The sequence below is a fragment of the Indicator indicator genome, chromosome 3 (assembly GCF_027791375.1).
Source record: "Indicator indicator isolate 239-I01 chromosome 3, UM_Iind_1.1, whole genome shotgun sequence".
In the NCBI taxonomy this organism is placed as follows: Eukaryota; Metazoa; Chordata; class Aves; order Piciformes; family Indicatoridae; genus Indicator; species Indicator indicator.
In genome coordinates this window covers 11,515,405-11,531,571 of record NC_072012.1, presented here as the reverse complement: position 1 = coordinate 11,531,571, position 16,167 = coordinate 11,515,405, and the positions used below count along the sequence as shown (strand labels likewise).

Sequence of the window (16,167 nt, the reverse complement as noted above, 5' to 3'; positions counted from 1 at the left end):
TTACTCCTTCTTTGGCATCTCCCTCCAGCGTGCCAGGACGGGCCCCAGGCTGTTCCACACCTCGGTGTACATCAGAGTCCCCACGAAGACGAAGGAGGTGCCCAGCCAGTGCCAGGCCGTGAAGGGGTTGCGGAAGTAGAGGATGGAGAAGATGAGGCTGATGAACTTGCGCAGGGTCACCACCAGCGTGACCGTCAGGGAGGTGCACTCCGTGGTGAGGATGAAGACGCCTCGGACGCAGATGTATCTGGGTGGGGAGAGCTAAGGGGACGTTGGGGGTGAAGAGGGAGGACACCTGGGCATGCAAGGACTGGGCAATGAACAGCTCCAGCTTATCATAGGATCACGGAGTTGTTTAGGTCGGAAACATCAAGTCTGACCATCAACCTCACACCACCATGACCATTAAACCATGACCCAGAGTGCCATGTCCACATGTTTCTTGAACACCTCCAGGGATGGTGACTCCAGCACCTCTCTGGGCAGCCTGTTCCAATACTTGGCCACACACTGCAAAGGACTGGGCAATGGATGGCTCCAGTTTGGTTACAGAAGGGATAAAACTTCCTTCTCCTCACATTGTGTTTTCTACAGCTATGAAGAGCTTCACTACAAACCCCAGGGGCACCTCAAATCTCTCAAGATTCCACCCAAACCTGCTCTGGGACAGCAAAACCACCCCACCAGAGCAGCTGGTGGCAAAAAGTTCCTGGTGTGAGGCATTTACAGTTCCTGCCATGGAGCCAGGAGAAGCTAAAACCAGACTTAAAATCATAGAATCATTAAGGTTGGAGAAGACCTCTAAGTTCATTGAGTCCAACCATCAACCCAATGTTACCATGCCTACTAAACCAGGTCCCAAAGTGCCATGTCTACATGCTTTTGAGCACCTTCAGGGATGGGCCAATCCACCACTGCCATGGGCAACCTGGACCCTAGTTGTGGAAGGGATTGTTCCTGATGTCCAACCTAAACCTCCCCTGGCACAACTTGTGGGTGTTTCCTCTTATCCCATCACTTGTTCCTTGGAAGTGGATACCAACCCCCACCCAGCTCCAACATCCTTTTAGAGAGTTCTAGAAAGCAAAGACAGATTTCCAGGCACTCTTCCCCAGGCCTGGAGTATCCATGGGCCTGTTGTAATCCAAGTGCTGGACCCACCCAGCACTTGGCCTTGTTGAACCCCATTGCACTGGCCTTGGCCCATCAATCCAGCCTGGCTGGGTTTCTCTGAAGAGCACTGAATGCAAGGAAGGCTCTAAGGACATGGCACCCCCATCCCATTCCTCCTCTCCCACCCTGCTGCCATCTCCATGTTTTGTCCCAAGCTGAGCCTTGAAAGGATACTGAGTGATGACATTCATGAGGAGGTAGAACCACATGATCGGCATGGTCAGCCCGAGCACTGGGACCTGGAACAGCTCTGCAGAGCAAAAAGGACAGAGCAAGGTCATTTTCCTAAAAAAGATGGAAGAAGAGGTAGCCCCTTCCTGCCTTGGACTGGCCTGGGCAGCCACTTCCAGGGCTTGACAAGACTTTCAGAGAATAAGTTGTCCCTCATGTCCATCCTAAACCTATCCTGGCACAACTTGAGGACATCTCCTCTTGTCCTATCACTTGTTCCTTGGGTGAAGAGACCAACCCCTACCTGGCTCCAAACTCCTTTCAGGGAGCCAGGTCTCTCCAAGCATCCTTTTATCCAGGCAGAACAAACCCAGATGCCTCAGCCACTCCTCACCAGACCTGTTCTCCAGACCCTTCACCAGCTTCATTGCCCTTACCTGAACATGCTCCAGCACCTCAGTGTCCTTCTTGGAGTGAGCAGCCCAAAACTGAACCCAGAATTTGTGGTGTGGCTTCACCAGTGACCATGTTGGTCACACTCTTGCTGATCTAGGCCAGATGCTGGTGGCCTTCTCGGCCACCTGGGTACACACTGGCTCATCTTTAGCTGGCTGTTGATCCACACCCCCAGGTCGTTCTCTGCTGAGCAGTTTCCAGCCATTCTGCCACCAGTCTGGAACATTTGTGCATTGCTGTGACCCCAGTGCAGGACCTGGCACTTGGCCTTGTGGAATCACATCCCATTGGCCTTGGCCCATCAAAGCAGCCTGTCCAGGCCTCTTGACCCTCCAGCAGATCAACAGTCCTGTCATCTGCAAACTGACTCTGAGGGTGCCCTCCATCTCCTCATCTAGGTCACTGATAAAGGTATTAAAGAGAACAAGGAAACCTTCTCAGTAAAGATCCCTGCACTCTCACAAGATTTAGGATCCAGGAACTTGCTAGCACTCAAAAGCCTGCTGAATTTTCTACTGAACTAAGCTCAAGGTGTCTGGAGGAGCCACCTGGCTGTGCCCAACAGGAGTACCAGTGAGAAGCTTGGGCTTTAACCACAGTGATCCAATGAGTAACTCATGGCTCAGCTGCTGTGGCCCATGGCCAGGCTCTCAGCAGTCACCAATCACCACCTGTCCAAGCACACTGGCATCTGTCCCACCACAGGGAAAAGGTTGGACAATGTCCTCCAGACAGGGGTTTGGTTCTTTTGGCTTTTTAACAAACCTAAAAGTTCAAAGGGCTTGAAAATCCCAAGATGAGAGTCTGACAGTTGCTGGCCTGAAAGCTTCCTACAGCCTTTCCCAGAGGACAGAAAGTTAGGAGAGCAAGGATCCATCTGTGCAACACTCACCAGACTGGCTGAAGAGGACTGCATGGTGGTAGATGTCTGGGGCAAGGAGGAGAAAGCCAGGGAGTGGTAATGCATGCTGGAGAGAAAAGTAAGGAGATGAGATGTTAACTGTGGGAACCCAGCTCACTTCTACTCATGGGAAACCAGCCTGACACAGCTGGCTGAGGGCAAACCTTCCCCTGCTCCAGCCCTGCAGCACCTGGAGCTTTGGATTTGTATTGAGTGGGAGGAGAAAGGGACTCTCTTAGAAGTTCTATCTGCCCAACAGAAAAGACATGGTGGCTTACATTGTAAAAAAGGGCTTCTTTGGAGTGCTTCCCAAACTGTTTGTAGAGTGTCTCCTGGAAAATCCCCATCCTGGCAGACATGAGGAGGGCGAAGGTGAGTGCAGCAATACCTGGAAGAGAAGCACAGTCTTGGAACACTGCTCAAACGTGCCAGAGCTCGAGTCAGCCTGAAGACTCCCCCAGTTTGGCTTTCAGTGAAGAAAGCCAAGAGGCCCAGACTTGATGAGAAAACTGAAAATGGTCTTGTGGACACTGGTATCTTCTTACAAAGGCTGAGATGCCAAGAGGCAGCTCTTTAAGAGATGTCCTTCTCAGAAGCCTCTTGGCTTCTCAGCAAGCAGAGCTGGTGGGCTACCAGGGATAAAATCATTTTCCACTGACAATAATATAGCAACCCCAGGTCCCCCTAGATGCCACCGACAGATCTAGTTTGGAGGTATAACTACACCAAAGACCCAGATTTAAAGACTCTTCCAGGAAACACTGTGCTCAGTGAAGATTTGCACCAGCTACAGCCCCTCTCCCTCTCTGCAGCATATCTCACAGAATCACCTACATCAAGCAGGGCTGCTTTTGTCAAGAGAAATCAGGAAGATATCTGCAAACATGCATGACTGGAGTCTCTAAGCCACCAAGCCACCACCCTGCAGAAACTTCTCAGCTTCTTGTTGGCCAAATGAAGAGTATTTCCTCACACAAAGTTGCTCATGAATGCAGCTCTTTGTATAATCAACATCCACTAGATGCTCACACAACTTAACCTCAGCACCATGACTCCCACCACAATCTGCTTTGAACAACCCACATGGCCAAGGACATCAGAGTTGACCCTTGCCAATATCTCAGCAAGGTTGGCTGGAGATGTGGCACTTACCCAGCAGCCACCACAAGAAAGCCTGGAGTCCATCCTCTTCATTTAAACCAGAGTCAGATGCCTAGTGGAGGGAGACACAAGTCACCACGAGCCACCATATCCCTGCTACTCATTTGGACATGCCTCTACCTCACTCTTGGTTTGTGTGGTGTGTTCCAAGGGAGCCCATAAAGCAAAGACCTTCCAAGGTCTTACATTCTCTAGAGTTGCTTCTCTGGTTCAACAGAGGTGGCAGCAACCACAGCACACTTCACTGTGCTTCAAGGGAATGCACCAAATTCAGAGAAGTGTGAGTGTCTGATCAAGAAAGGACCTGTTCTGCCCTGGCTTGGTGAGAGATCACACTCTCCAACCACAAAAATCATGGAGTCAGAAAATTATTTGGGTTAGAAAGGACCTTTAAAGATCATCTAGTTCAACTCCCCCAAATGATGTGCCTCTAAGCTCTTGAACAGGGCAAGAGAACAAATCTTATGAGGAGTGTTTGAGGGGACTGGGCTTGTTTAGTCTGGAGGAGGCTGAGGGGAGACCTCATTGTTCTCTACAACTCCCAGAAAGGAGGTTGGAGCCAGGTGGGGGCCAGTCTCTTCTCACTAGTATCAGGTAAGAAGAATTGTGCCAGGAGCAGTTTAGGTTGGATATTAGGAAAAATTTCTTCTCTGAAAGGGTGTTCAGGCATTGGAGCAGGCTGCCCAGGGAAGGTGGTGGAGTCACCATCCCTGGAGGTGTTCAAGAAACGTGGACATGGCACTTTGGGACATGGCTAAATGGCCGCGGTGGTGTCAGGTTAACAGGTGGACTCCATGATCTTGGAGGTCTTTTCCAAACAAAACAATTCTGTGATTCTATGAAGAACAGCCCATGAGCAGACTGCCCTGTCTCCATCTCAAAGGGGAGTGTGCAGGAAAGAACAAGGGCTCTGGTCAAGCCCCACTAAGGTTCTAAAACCAGGGCTCTGGCTTGTGGTCAGGATGTTGAGGAAACAAGGCCTGGAAGTGCTGTAGCTGAGGGTAAAACTGTAGGTAGTACAACTTGGCTTACTCTCTTTCACTGTGCTTTGGGGCAAATGAGATTACTCACATTTGCCACACCAAAACCCCCAGGCCTGCTGACAGCTGATCTGGATGAATCCAGAGCAAGGATGCACAGCACAGACCTTCCTCACACATTCTGAGTACAAAATTGGAGGACTTGGAGTTTTGACAGCCCTGTTTCATTTCCAGTCTCTTAGAGCTGGATTTAGTGCTACCAATTTTCACTGGACCACCACTTTATGCCACTTTTCTATCTTTGGTTGACAAGATCAGGCTGTGGGTGCTGACCCAGGAAAAGCCCAAAGTGGTGTTACTCATGGATTTTCTTCACTCTCTCCTGCTTTTCAAATACATGAACTTTATTTCAAGGGTCAGGGGAAGTCACACTGGATGACAACAGGGCTTCTTTTGGGAGAAAAAAAAAAGACTTAAAATGGCTGAGTTTTGTATGAGATTCACTTGCAGCACATTACAGTAAGAGCAAGAGAAAACACCTTCTAGCTGTTACCCCTGCACCAACAAAAAATTATTCTCAGCAAAAAAACAACCTGAAGAGGTTAAAATGCATCTGAAATTCAGCTAAACCACATGTATGTGTTTGCATCCCTTCCATCCAAACTACAGGAAAAATGAGATCAGGGGAAGAGTTTTCAGGGAGGAGATCTAGAGCTGGGAGACATCTTGTCTGTCCATCAATAGTCCAAAGGGAATTATTGATGAAGGTGCTGACAGCAGCTCCACTTGTCAATAAGGTTCAGAGCTACGACCTCAGGCCCTTTCCAATCCTTACCACTTGTTTCGCAGACATGAAAGTGCAGGTAAAGATCCCCAAGGACACCAGGGCTATGGATGTGTATTTCAAGATGCTGTATCTGCATGGGGGAGAAGAGAGATGTCATTGACCCAGCCCAGCCTCATGGTCATCAACTGCTCCCTTACAATGCATTTTTCTCCACCACACCAGTCTGAATTGTGGTAATGGGTATGTGCTGGACATTGCTGGGAGGAGGCCAACTTATCTCCAACTGCAACAACCAAAAAAAGAAGTGAAGGCCATCACACTGTGGAAGCTCAGTTCAGCAACAGCCAACACTTCAGTGTGCTATCACCACTGGTTTAACCACAAATCCCAAAGACACCACCATATGGGCTGCCCTGGTGGAAGCTAACTCCATCCCAGACAGACCCAGTACAACCACCAGCAGGAGTGGTACCAGCCTCAGGCAAGTAAGGGGAGAGAAAATAACTAACTAGAAGGCTGCAACCATATGTAAAAGCTCTCTCCTCAGTCCATGTTTGCCTTAACTGAAAGAATGAGGGCTGGTGGAAATGCAGAAGAGGGAATTATTCCAGCCTCCAGTCCAGGCCACCTCTGTGCCCCAATTCCTCCAAGTAGTAAACCAAGAATATTTAACAGGTAAGGGGAGGGCACTAAGCACCAGTCAGGTCTAAGGCAAGGACAATTCATTCTCTGATGATCTAAGAAGTTTGTGATTTACCTTTTCTTCAAAATGATGATTCCTAGAGCCATGCTTGCTATGAGAGAGCCCTGGGAGAGAGGAAGAGAAAAGCAGAACAGGTCAGCATGACAAAATTCCCCAGACCTAGGGACCCATCCCAGAAAAACACCACAAAGTCAACACAACTGAAGCCAAAACACCAACAGAACAGGTTCGAGGAGACTGACAGGGTGGTGAGAGCCTCACTTCAACTAAGAGAAGGTGAGAAGTTGGGCTGGGTGGCTTGGGAACAAAGATGCTGGAGCAAACAGGCTACTAGGATCTTCTGGGCAGTGAGCATTCTGCTTTTTTTGGCTCATTCATGACACTTGGTGTGTGCTCCAGACCAGAACGTGGCCAAATTGCTGTGGTTTTAACTGGGAACAGGAGTGTGGCTCTGTAGATTGGCTGCAGGGCTGGGGCTGCAACACAAGAACCATCCCTCACAGTTAATGCAGAACAGGCTCCTAGGCTGCAGGCTGCTTTTCTTCTTTTTAGCCTCTCCTGACTTCAGATATCTCAACCCCATGAGATATCGTGGGAGAACAGTCCCCACCCTGCAGATTTAGTTATTCCCAACAGCTGGGGATACATTTTCTTTGGGTTTAACAGATGTTTTAGCCTGACACTCATCTACATTTAAGTGAAGATGAATTTTCATAGCATTTTCCAAAGCCAAGACCTATGTAGTAGCAGTGCAGGTGGAACTAGGCCACATCCATGTTCTCTGACCTGCTCTCTTGGTGGACCAAGATACCTAGAGTAGGACATTAACCCCTTGGAGTATCTATGGAGGAAATGTGGGTCTCTTTGACCATTGATTCAGCCTTTCCAGGGCTGACAGACTGTCTGGGCTTGGTTTTGTCCTCGTTTCTTCCCCATCACCTCTGGAAACACGAAGCCTGTTTCAGCCTCAGTTTCCTTGTCTGTTCATTAAGTTGAAATTTAATGACCAACACTGTGAGTGTGAGAAATGGAGCTGAGCCTTCAGAGCGAGGTTTCTCTCCTCTCAAAGCAGCTAGAAATCAGTATTTACACAGGGTTTTGGTGGCCTGAGGGAAAGAGAGGGGGGCAGAGCACACACACCAGGGACCACTGCCTCTTCTCTTTCCTGCAGGGAGGATGGACAGAGATGTGACACAGAGAGGAAAGGATGGCATGGCAGTACTCACTGATCTGAAGATCATGTGCAGCGGCATGGCGATGTTTAAGTTCAGGGCATAGTTATTCACCACACTGACAGTGAAGAACATGGCCACCATGATGAAATAGTACCTGAAACACAGGCAGAAACTCTCAGCTGATAGCTGGGCATGCACCTCCCTGGGATGCTGAGATACACCTTGGCAACAGATTAAGTGGCACAAAGAAAGGTCTGGAGCTGAGCAGGAGACCACCTAGCTCCTGGGTCTGTGACAGGGACTAACAAGGAGATCACACCAGACTGGATGTAGCAGGGAAATCCTTCAAAAGGAAGCAGGCTGACCTGCACTGGCTCAGCTTCTGTTTGTCCTAGAAGTAAAGGAGAATGGAGGATGGCCCAGCTGGGATCTTTTAGCCTGGACTTCCTCCAGACCCTTCCTTCATAAGGACAGTGCTATGAGACAAGGCTTGATTTGAGGAGATTCCATTTCCAACAGCAGGTTTTGCAACCCTGAGTGGAAGGAGAACCTACTGAAATCCAGCCTGAGCACCTCCATGGCTCTACATCTACATTAGAAAGCTTCCACAAAGTGAAGTTTCTCACTTCACAGTTAGGAATGGCACTGAACTTGCCCTCAGCTTTCTGCAATGAGAATCTCTGTGCCTGTTTTGCTGTGGGGTAAGCAGTGTGCTAAAGAAGACCCCAAAACCTCCATACTTCAGACACTGAAGTGTGGCTCTCACTGAAGTTCATGCTCTCCTTCCCTCCACTGCCAGGGGAAGACAGTATAGAATCACAGAATGCTACAGGTTGGAAGGGACCTCCAGAGATCATTGAGTCCAACCCCTCTGCCAATGCAGGGTCACCTAGGGCAGGACACACAGGAAGACATCCAGACAGGGGCTGAAAGTCTCCACAACATCTTTGGACAGCCTGCTCCAGGCCTCCAGCACCCTCACAGCAAAAGAATTTTTTCCTCATGTTGAGTTGGAACTTCCGTGTGTTCCAGTTTGTACCCATTGCCTCTTGTCCTATCACAGGACACCACTGAAAAGAGCCTGGCCCCTTCTTCCTGACACCCAACCTTCAGGTATTCATAAACATCAATAAGATCTCCTCTCAGTCTTCTCTAGGCTAAAAAGTCCCAAGTCCCTCAGCCTTTCTTAAGAGAGATGTTCCAGTCCCCTAATCATCTTTGTAGCCCTTTGCTGTGCTCTCTCAAGCAGTTCCCTGTCCTTCATGAACTGGGGACCCCAGAACTGGACACAATACCCCAGATATGGTCTCACCAGGGCTGAGGGGCAGGAGAACCTCCCCTGACCTGCTAGCCACGCTCTTCTTCATGCACCCCAGGAGACCATTGGCATTCTTGGCCACAAGGGCACATTGCTGTCCCATGGAAAACTTATCGTCCACCAGGACTCCAAGGTCCTTATTCATGGAGCTGCTTTCCATCAGGTCAACCCCTAATCTGTACTGGTGCACGGTGTTGTTCCTCCCCAGGCACAGGACTCTCTGCTTATTCTTGGCATGAGCATTCCAAGCAACTGCCAGGACAAGATCAGCCCTGATGGTGAAATGCAGAAGTAAATCTGGCCACTTTTCCAGTAAACCTCTCCCTCCCATACCCACTGCACCAAGCCCCAGAGAAGACAACAAGCTCTTCAAACACAGCAGCCTCTTAACTGCAAAATCCTGATTCTTGCACAGGAAAGTATCTGATGGCATCCTAATAAGGACTCTTGATTAAGGAGGAGTTCATCTTTCATCAGTTGTGACAGGTTCTCAATGAGGCCTCACAAACGCTGCAGGATGGATGGGATTCGGAGGGGATAAACAGAAGCCATTTTATTAACCATTTCCTTGAGATAACAGAGAGCCAGATAGTTTGTGCCCAGCAAAAGCCTTCAGATCCACTGTACCTTAGTGGTATGGCTGGCTTCTTCCTCCCAAAGCTGACTTCGAAGATAAAGCCTTCCACCGCGATAAAGAGGAACTGGAAGAATGTCACTATGTTCCCACATCCTGGAAACTGCCTGCAGGCACAGGGAAGAAAGACAATCATAAGAGCAATGCCACAGAGAACAAACACTGCTTTGGCTTCCAATGAAAGGAGGCTCCCAGCTCACAAACCCAGATTTAGGTTAGACATAAGGAAGAAGTCCTTTACATTGAGAGCTGTAACATACTGGAACAGGTTACAAAGAGATGTGCTTGAGGCCCCATCCCTGGAGACACTCAAGATCAGACTTGATGTGGCCCTGGGCAGCCTGATCTAGTTGGTGGTGTCCCTGCTGACTGCAGAGGGGTTGGACAAGATGACCTTGGAGGGTCGCTTCCAACCCGATACAATCTGTGAATGAGCATCAACCTGCAGAGGCTTCATTGCTTTATCTGTCCAGGTTCTCAGGCTGCTTTTGTTCAACACAAGCCTTCAAATATTTATCCACCTGTACCTTTAGATCCATGTGCAGCAATTCCTTCTCCAAGCATTTCCAAAGAGGAAGCAAGCAGGTATTCCCATCATGGGGCATGTGGTGAATTGAATCAGGAAGTGAAAGAGGAAATTGGACCCATCTCAGGGGGCTGTGTAACATCCTGACAGGGTACAGCATCTGAATAAGCAACCACAAGTACCAACATACCCATCCTGCAGCTGCATCTCCCTCTTTCTCATGGGGAAGTGGTTTTGATAGGGGTCTCTCCCTACCTACAAGCTGTTGTGTTTGTTAGAGGCTAGGTGAAGGGATGAGTCCACCCAGGAGAAGGGCAGCAGGATTTCCAACAGCTCCTATTTGCCCTGCATGAGGGAAGGGCCAAGATCAGGGCCGTATCTGTAGTATCTGTGGTTATGCTTACAGCCCATCCCCAGAATGAAGATGAGCTTGGACATGCTTTCAATTTACTCAGCAAACTTTAGCTCTCTCTGCCCTCCTGTGTCTCCTGGGTGTCAAATGGTTCATTGGAGGTTCAAGAAGGAACCTACAACAGCTCATCATGGGAGCCCAAAGGGCAGGACAGCCCCTTACAGCCTGACATGAAGCAAACACTCCCTCCACGCTGCTCACTCACTCCTAGCAGGGATGCCTGCCTCCTAGCAGACCCTGTCTCCTCCCTAAGAAGCCTACAAGGAGCAGGATAGGATCTCCTAGGAGGCTCAGTCAGCTGCAGGCTCAGAGGAGGCCATCACATGTCAAATAATCAGAAAGCTGACTCAGATTCACAGGAATTCACAGGAATTTGAGCAAGTGTTTCCCCTTTCTCTGGCGCAAGACAGAAACCAAAGCCAAGGACTTTAACGGAGAAGCCACAGGCTGCTGAGTCCTGCTCCCCACCCTGCTGCAGGAGCCTGCAGCTTGCTCACACCACATGCCATCACAAGCAGAGAGAGGCTGGGCCTAGACACAGTTCTGCAGGACACAAGCTGAGAGGTGCTCTGGAGAACAGAACGACCAAGTTGCCTGCTGGGTAGCAGAACTGAAGGCCTCCAAAATCTCCTCTGTCACCACCACAAACCTTCAGAAACAGCAGCAGCACTCTGGTTACAGCAGATGTACACAGCATCTGGAAAGGGCATCTTCTCCCTCCAGTGCCAGGTAGCCACTAATCTGAGCCTTTTTCTTTTACCCACAGATTTTTCAGAGCTTATTTGTCCATGAGACTTCAATCCATGCTGTGCAATGAGGTACAATCCTCCAGGACTGTAAAGCTTGCCATAGAATCATAGAATTGTTTACACTGGAGAAGACCTGTAAAATGATCCAGTCCAACTGTTAACCCAGCACTACCTGGTCACCACTAAACCATGCCCCTCAGCACCACACCTACACAGCTTTTAAAGCCCTCCAGTGATGGAGAATCCATCATTGCCCTAGGGAGCCTGGTCCATGCCCTGACAACCCTTTCAGGGAACAAATTGTTTCTCATGTTCAACCTAAACCCCCCCTGACCCAGCTTGAGCCTATTTTCTCTTGTACCTATCATTTGTTACTTGGGAGAAGAGACCAGCACTCACCTGGCTCCAGCCTCCTTTCAAGGATTGTAGAGAGCCAGAAGGTCTCCCCTCAGCCTCCTTTTCTCCAGGCTAAATAACCCCATTCCCTCAGCAGCTCCTCACAAGACTTGTTCTCTAGACCCTTCACCAGCTTTGTTGCCCTTCTCTGGACCTGCTCCAGCACTCTGATGTCCTTCTTGGAGTGAGGGGCCCAAAACTGAACCTCAAGGTGAGCACAGGGAGATAATTACCTGTAAGGCAAGTGTAAATATGGAATAAACCAAGGCTGCTTCCATGCACTAGACTTCATCCCCTTCCAGTTCACAGCTCCTTACAATCAGGCACTTGCTGGAGGTATGATCCCACATTATCAGTAAAGTGCTGACACAGGGTTGCGTTGACTGGTTTATAAAAAGACAAATAAAACCCAAGAAAAACCCAGGTGGTATCTGTCCATATCACAGTATATTAGAGTTTGGAAGGGACCCCAGGAGATCATCGAGTCCAACCCCCCTGCCAGAGCAGGATCACTGAGGGTAGTCTGCACAGGAATGCATCCAGGTGGGTTTTGAAAGTCTCCAGAGAAGGAGACTCCACAACCCCCCTGGGGAGCCTGTTCCAGTGCTCTGTCACCCTCACTGTAAAGAAGTTTCTCCTCATGTTGAGGTGAAATCTTCTATATTCAAGTTTGAACCTCTTGTTTCTTGTCTTATTAGTGTGCATCACCAAAAACAGCTTGGCCCCCTCCCCTTGACACCCACCCCTCAGATATTTATACATATTGATGAGATCCCCTCTCAGTCTTCTCAAGACTAACACACCAGTAGACATAAAAGAAGTACCAAGAAGCTTAGATATATCAACCAGAGGTCTTCTTTAGCTGTAGCAAACTGATAGAGTCCTCCAGAAGCTATGTAGAACCATTAGGATGCAACTGTCACCCAGAACTGCCTGGGCTGTTAGTGTCCAACAGCCCTAGCAGGTGGTGGGATGGAACACCCAGAGTGGGGCTGCTAACCACCTCAGCAGAGCACAGCGTAGCCCAGTTTCTGCACATCAGTCTGGGAGATGTTGATGCAGAGCATTCAGAGTTCAACACAACCAAATCACTTCTCCAAGGAAGATTTCTGGCCATCACTGCATAAGACTTCACATTCATTGAGAATTCCTTCAAAAGCCCCAAGCTGAACAGCCTCCCCTGATACTTAGAATAGAATCATAGAATCAACCAGGTTGGAAGAGACCTCCAAGATCATCTAGTCCAACCTATTTTGCACCACACAGGGAAGAAACTCCATCAGTGTCTACCTGATGAGCTTCAACGGCTTTTAAGGGCAGCTCACAAAGACACAGCTTCGGAAGGTGTGGAAAAGATCACAGAATCACAGTGGTTTGGGTTAGAAGGGACTTTTAACATTAATCTAGTCCAACCCCACTGCAATGAGCATTGGTATCTGTAACTCAAGCAGGTTGCTCAGAGCCACAACCAACCTCATATAGAATGGTTCCAGGGATGGGGCATCTACCACCTGTCTGGACAACCTGGGCCAAGGTATCACCAACCTCAGTGTAAAAAATGTCTTGCTTGGATCAAGTTTAAATGTGCCCTCTTTTAATTCAAACCCATCACCCCTTGTCCTGTCACAACAGGCCCTGCTAAAAAGTATCCCCAGCTTTCTCCTCAGCCCTTTTAACTCCTGAGAGGCCACCAGAAGATCTCCCCGCAGCCTTCCCTTCTCCAGGCTGACCAACCCCAACTCTCTCAGCCTGGCTTCACAGCAGAGGGCTTCCAGCCCTCATTGTTGTAGTCTCCCCTGTCCTCTAAAACCTCCACTAATTATTTCTCTGCCCTCTCTCTTACAAACCCTTTTCACTACAATGAGAAGGATCAAACTTAGGGTTTTTTTTTTTTTGGTGCTGCATAGCAAACCCCTTGTTTCTTGTTCTGCCTCCAGAACCCAGCAGAAAAAATTGTTTCCTCTTCCTTGTAGCCATTCTCCACACATTTAGTCTTTTTTCTGTCATCAGGCATCTCTAGACTAAACAATCCTCATTCCTTTACTGTTTCTCCATAAATCCTGAGGAAATCTCTTACAATCAACCTTTGTTATTCCTCGCCAGAATGTCAGGTCTGATCACTGCCTTTTCCTGTGGTCCTGTTCCAGGACTTCTGTTTGTTATGGGAAGATTCATCTTCAGGAGGGAATTTTTGCTCCAGATAGCACCAAGACCCACAGAAATAACCAGTGTTACTCCAGTTTAAGGGCCAAGGTGAACAAAGGTGAAAAGGGCAAGCGAGGGGCACAAAGAACCCAACTGTTAGGAACAGGGGAATTCCTAAAGTGGATGGCAGAGAAGCTCCTGTGTGAAAAGCAGCTTTTCTTAGATATTTGCACTGGACTGCTAAGATTTGTTACTCAGAATCTCTCCTAGCGCAGCCTTTGAGTAGGGCCAAATGATTCAATTTGTTTTTTAAGGTCTACCTGGAAAACACACAAGCCTAGTGTGTGTTGCAAGAATCTTGCAAGCAAATGCAAGAAGCCAGATCTAAAGCTTCCTTCACTCAAGGAAGGCCATTCATCCTCCCTCACTGATGTTGCAGTACAAGCCAGGCAGGAAACGCAGGGGTTAGAGCAATCCCCAAGAGGAAAGACAACTCACCACGCAAATTTTCTTCCAGGAACTACATCTTGATTTATCCAGTGATTGCTCAGGATTGTGCAGCCCTGTCTTAAAATACCTGTGTCCTGGCCTTCCACTTTGAAGCAAATAACCCCACTGCTGGCTTACAGAATCAAGCTCTTTTGTAATCTTTTTTAATCTTAACAACCTGGGATGACATGAGTGGAGAGGAACTACAGGTAAGTTTTAATTACTAGTTTCAAAAAACTGGCCATGACTTAAGTGAACATAGTACTGAATGGTCAGGGAACACAGCTCCACACTGACTTACTATGACACAGAACCAGTTTAATCATTATCTTTTTTCCAGCTAGGTCTAGCACTTTTGCCTTCACTGCTTGCTGACCAGCCCTGAAAGCAAATCCAACACCACCTTTTCCATCCATGCCAGCCTTCCTCCTTCCTCCATCCGAGTGAGGAAGGTAAAGCAGAGCTTGGACGTACCCAAAACTCCAGCCCCTCACCTTTGCCCCAAGGACTCCTTATCCTCATCATATTGGCCTTGCTGCCACGTAATGTTGCCGAAGATCACATTTCCAGATGGACAATGTTCCCTTGGCCCTGCCTGCTGTCCCCAGGGATCCTGAGCCAGCTCCTGCATGTCTTCTCCTTGGGATTTCAGCTGTTCCTTGTACGAGCAGCTGGGTTCAAGAGGACGGGTGCTTTACGGCCAGACTGATGCGGTGGTCTAGGAAATCCCTGCTGCTTGGAGAGGATAATGAAGTAGCCCCTGATAGGGCCAGGCTGGGCCCAAGCTGGGCTAGCCCCAGCGCCCCCCTCACAAGCCATCAGATGGTGACACAAGGAGGCCAGTACCAGCAATTCACACCCAGCCTCCTCCTAGGACCTTGATGAGCAGCCCCCGGGCCTGGGGCTCCTCCCCGAGCTTTGAGGAGGCCTGGCCACACCGCCGGGGCCGCAGACCCCCTCAGGACCAACCTACGGTTGGGTGCCAGACCTGGGTGCCTGTTAGCAGCCCCCATACAACCCCAAATCCTCTCACCACCCCCTCAAATCCTCTCATACACCACCTCCCCTCAATCTCCTGGTGATCCCCAGGGTACCACTGCCGCTTCCTTCCCTCACAATTCCTGAAGCCGGTGGAGGGAGATCTACCAGACTCCAGCCCCGGGCACCCTCACCCGACCCCCAGTTTTATTCATGTCCCTGATCCCTGCCCGTAACCCCTCTTTCAGCCCCACAGCCCCTCCGCAGCCCCGCACCTGACCAGCAGCTCCAGGAACACCACGTTGCTGCAGCAGCCGCCGAACACCAGCCCCACCGCCACGGCCGGGTGCATGGTGTCGTCCCAGGCAGCGAGGCAGCGTCCCGGGCCGCCACCACATCCCGCCCCGGGCCGCAACCCCTACTCCCGGCCACACCACCCCCGTTTCCTCCCGAGTGCCGGTAGTTCGCTCCCCGCCCGCCTCCCGTTCACCGGCACCGCCGCAGCTCTACCCCAGAGACTACAACTCCCGGCAGGCCGCGGAGAGCCTTCCCGCCACCTCCCTCAAGGGGCGCTGCGCCGCGGGGCATGACGGGGCCTGTAGTACTACTGTGGGAGCGGGTGGTAATGGCGGCGTGGAGCCTGGCGGTGAGGTACCGTTCGGGCGGGAAGGTGGTGGGGAGGTATTTCAAATGTTGTTTCCTCGCTGAGGAACAGCCGCAAATTAAGAGTTAAATATTGAAATCATCGTGGAGTCTCATTCTATAAAACCCAAGATTTTATTTTTTTTCTGCTGTATTTAAAACTGCCACACCATGTGTCTTTTTTTCCCCACGTTTTCATACCTTTTAAAAATCACTGCTAACTTTCTACACACACATCAGACGGTTCTTTGCATCGGGTCAGCCTGATGAGGAGTGCTGAACATCTTTATAATATTTAGGATCACTGAAATGTTTTTGTTGAAAGAGACCTTTAGATGATTGAGTCCAACCATTAACCCAGCACCACCAGG

At 49.5% G+C, this 16,167-nt stretch overlaps 1 protein-coding gene across 1 annotated transcript; it reads right to left on the bottom strand.

The window, feature by feature from the left end:
• SLC35B4 (solute carrier family 35 member B4) lies at positions 1-15,506 on the bottom strand. Its single transcript, XM_054399719.1, has 10 exons — positions 15,430-15,506; positions 9,453-9,566; positions 7,559-7,661; positions 6,387-6,436; positions 5,678-5,759; positions 3,854-3,914; positions 2,980-3,089; positions 2,693-2,768; positions 1,348-1,423; positions 1-247 (listed from the first exon to the last, which is right to left on the bottom strand). The coding sequence occupies exons 1-10, from the start codon at positions 15,504-15,506 to the stop codon at positions 1-3; spliced, it is 996 nt and encodes a 331-aa protein (XP_054255694.1).
• Between the last annotated feature and the right edge of the window lie 661 nt (positions 15,507-16,167).

Excerpts from the sequence above, each read along its gene's own strand:
- SLC35B4 (XM_054399719.1), bottom strand. The coding sequence starts at position 15,506 with ATGCACCCGGCCGTGGCGGTGGGGCTGGTGTTCGGCGGCTGCTGCAGC. Across the intron at positions 6,437-7,558 it reads TGCACATGATCTTCAGATCA|GGCTCTCTCATAGCAAGCAT; the intron begins GTGAGTACTGCC and ends CCTCTCTCCCAG. Across the intron at positions 3,090-3,853 it reads TTTCTTGTGGTGGCTGCTGG|GTATTGCTGCACTCACCTTC; the intron begins GTAAGTGCCACA and ends CTTCTCTTCCAG.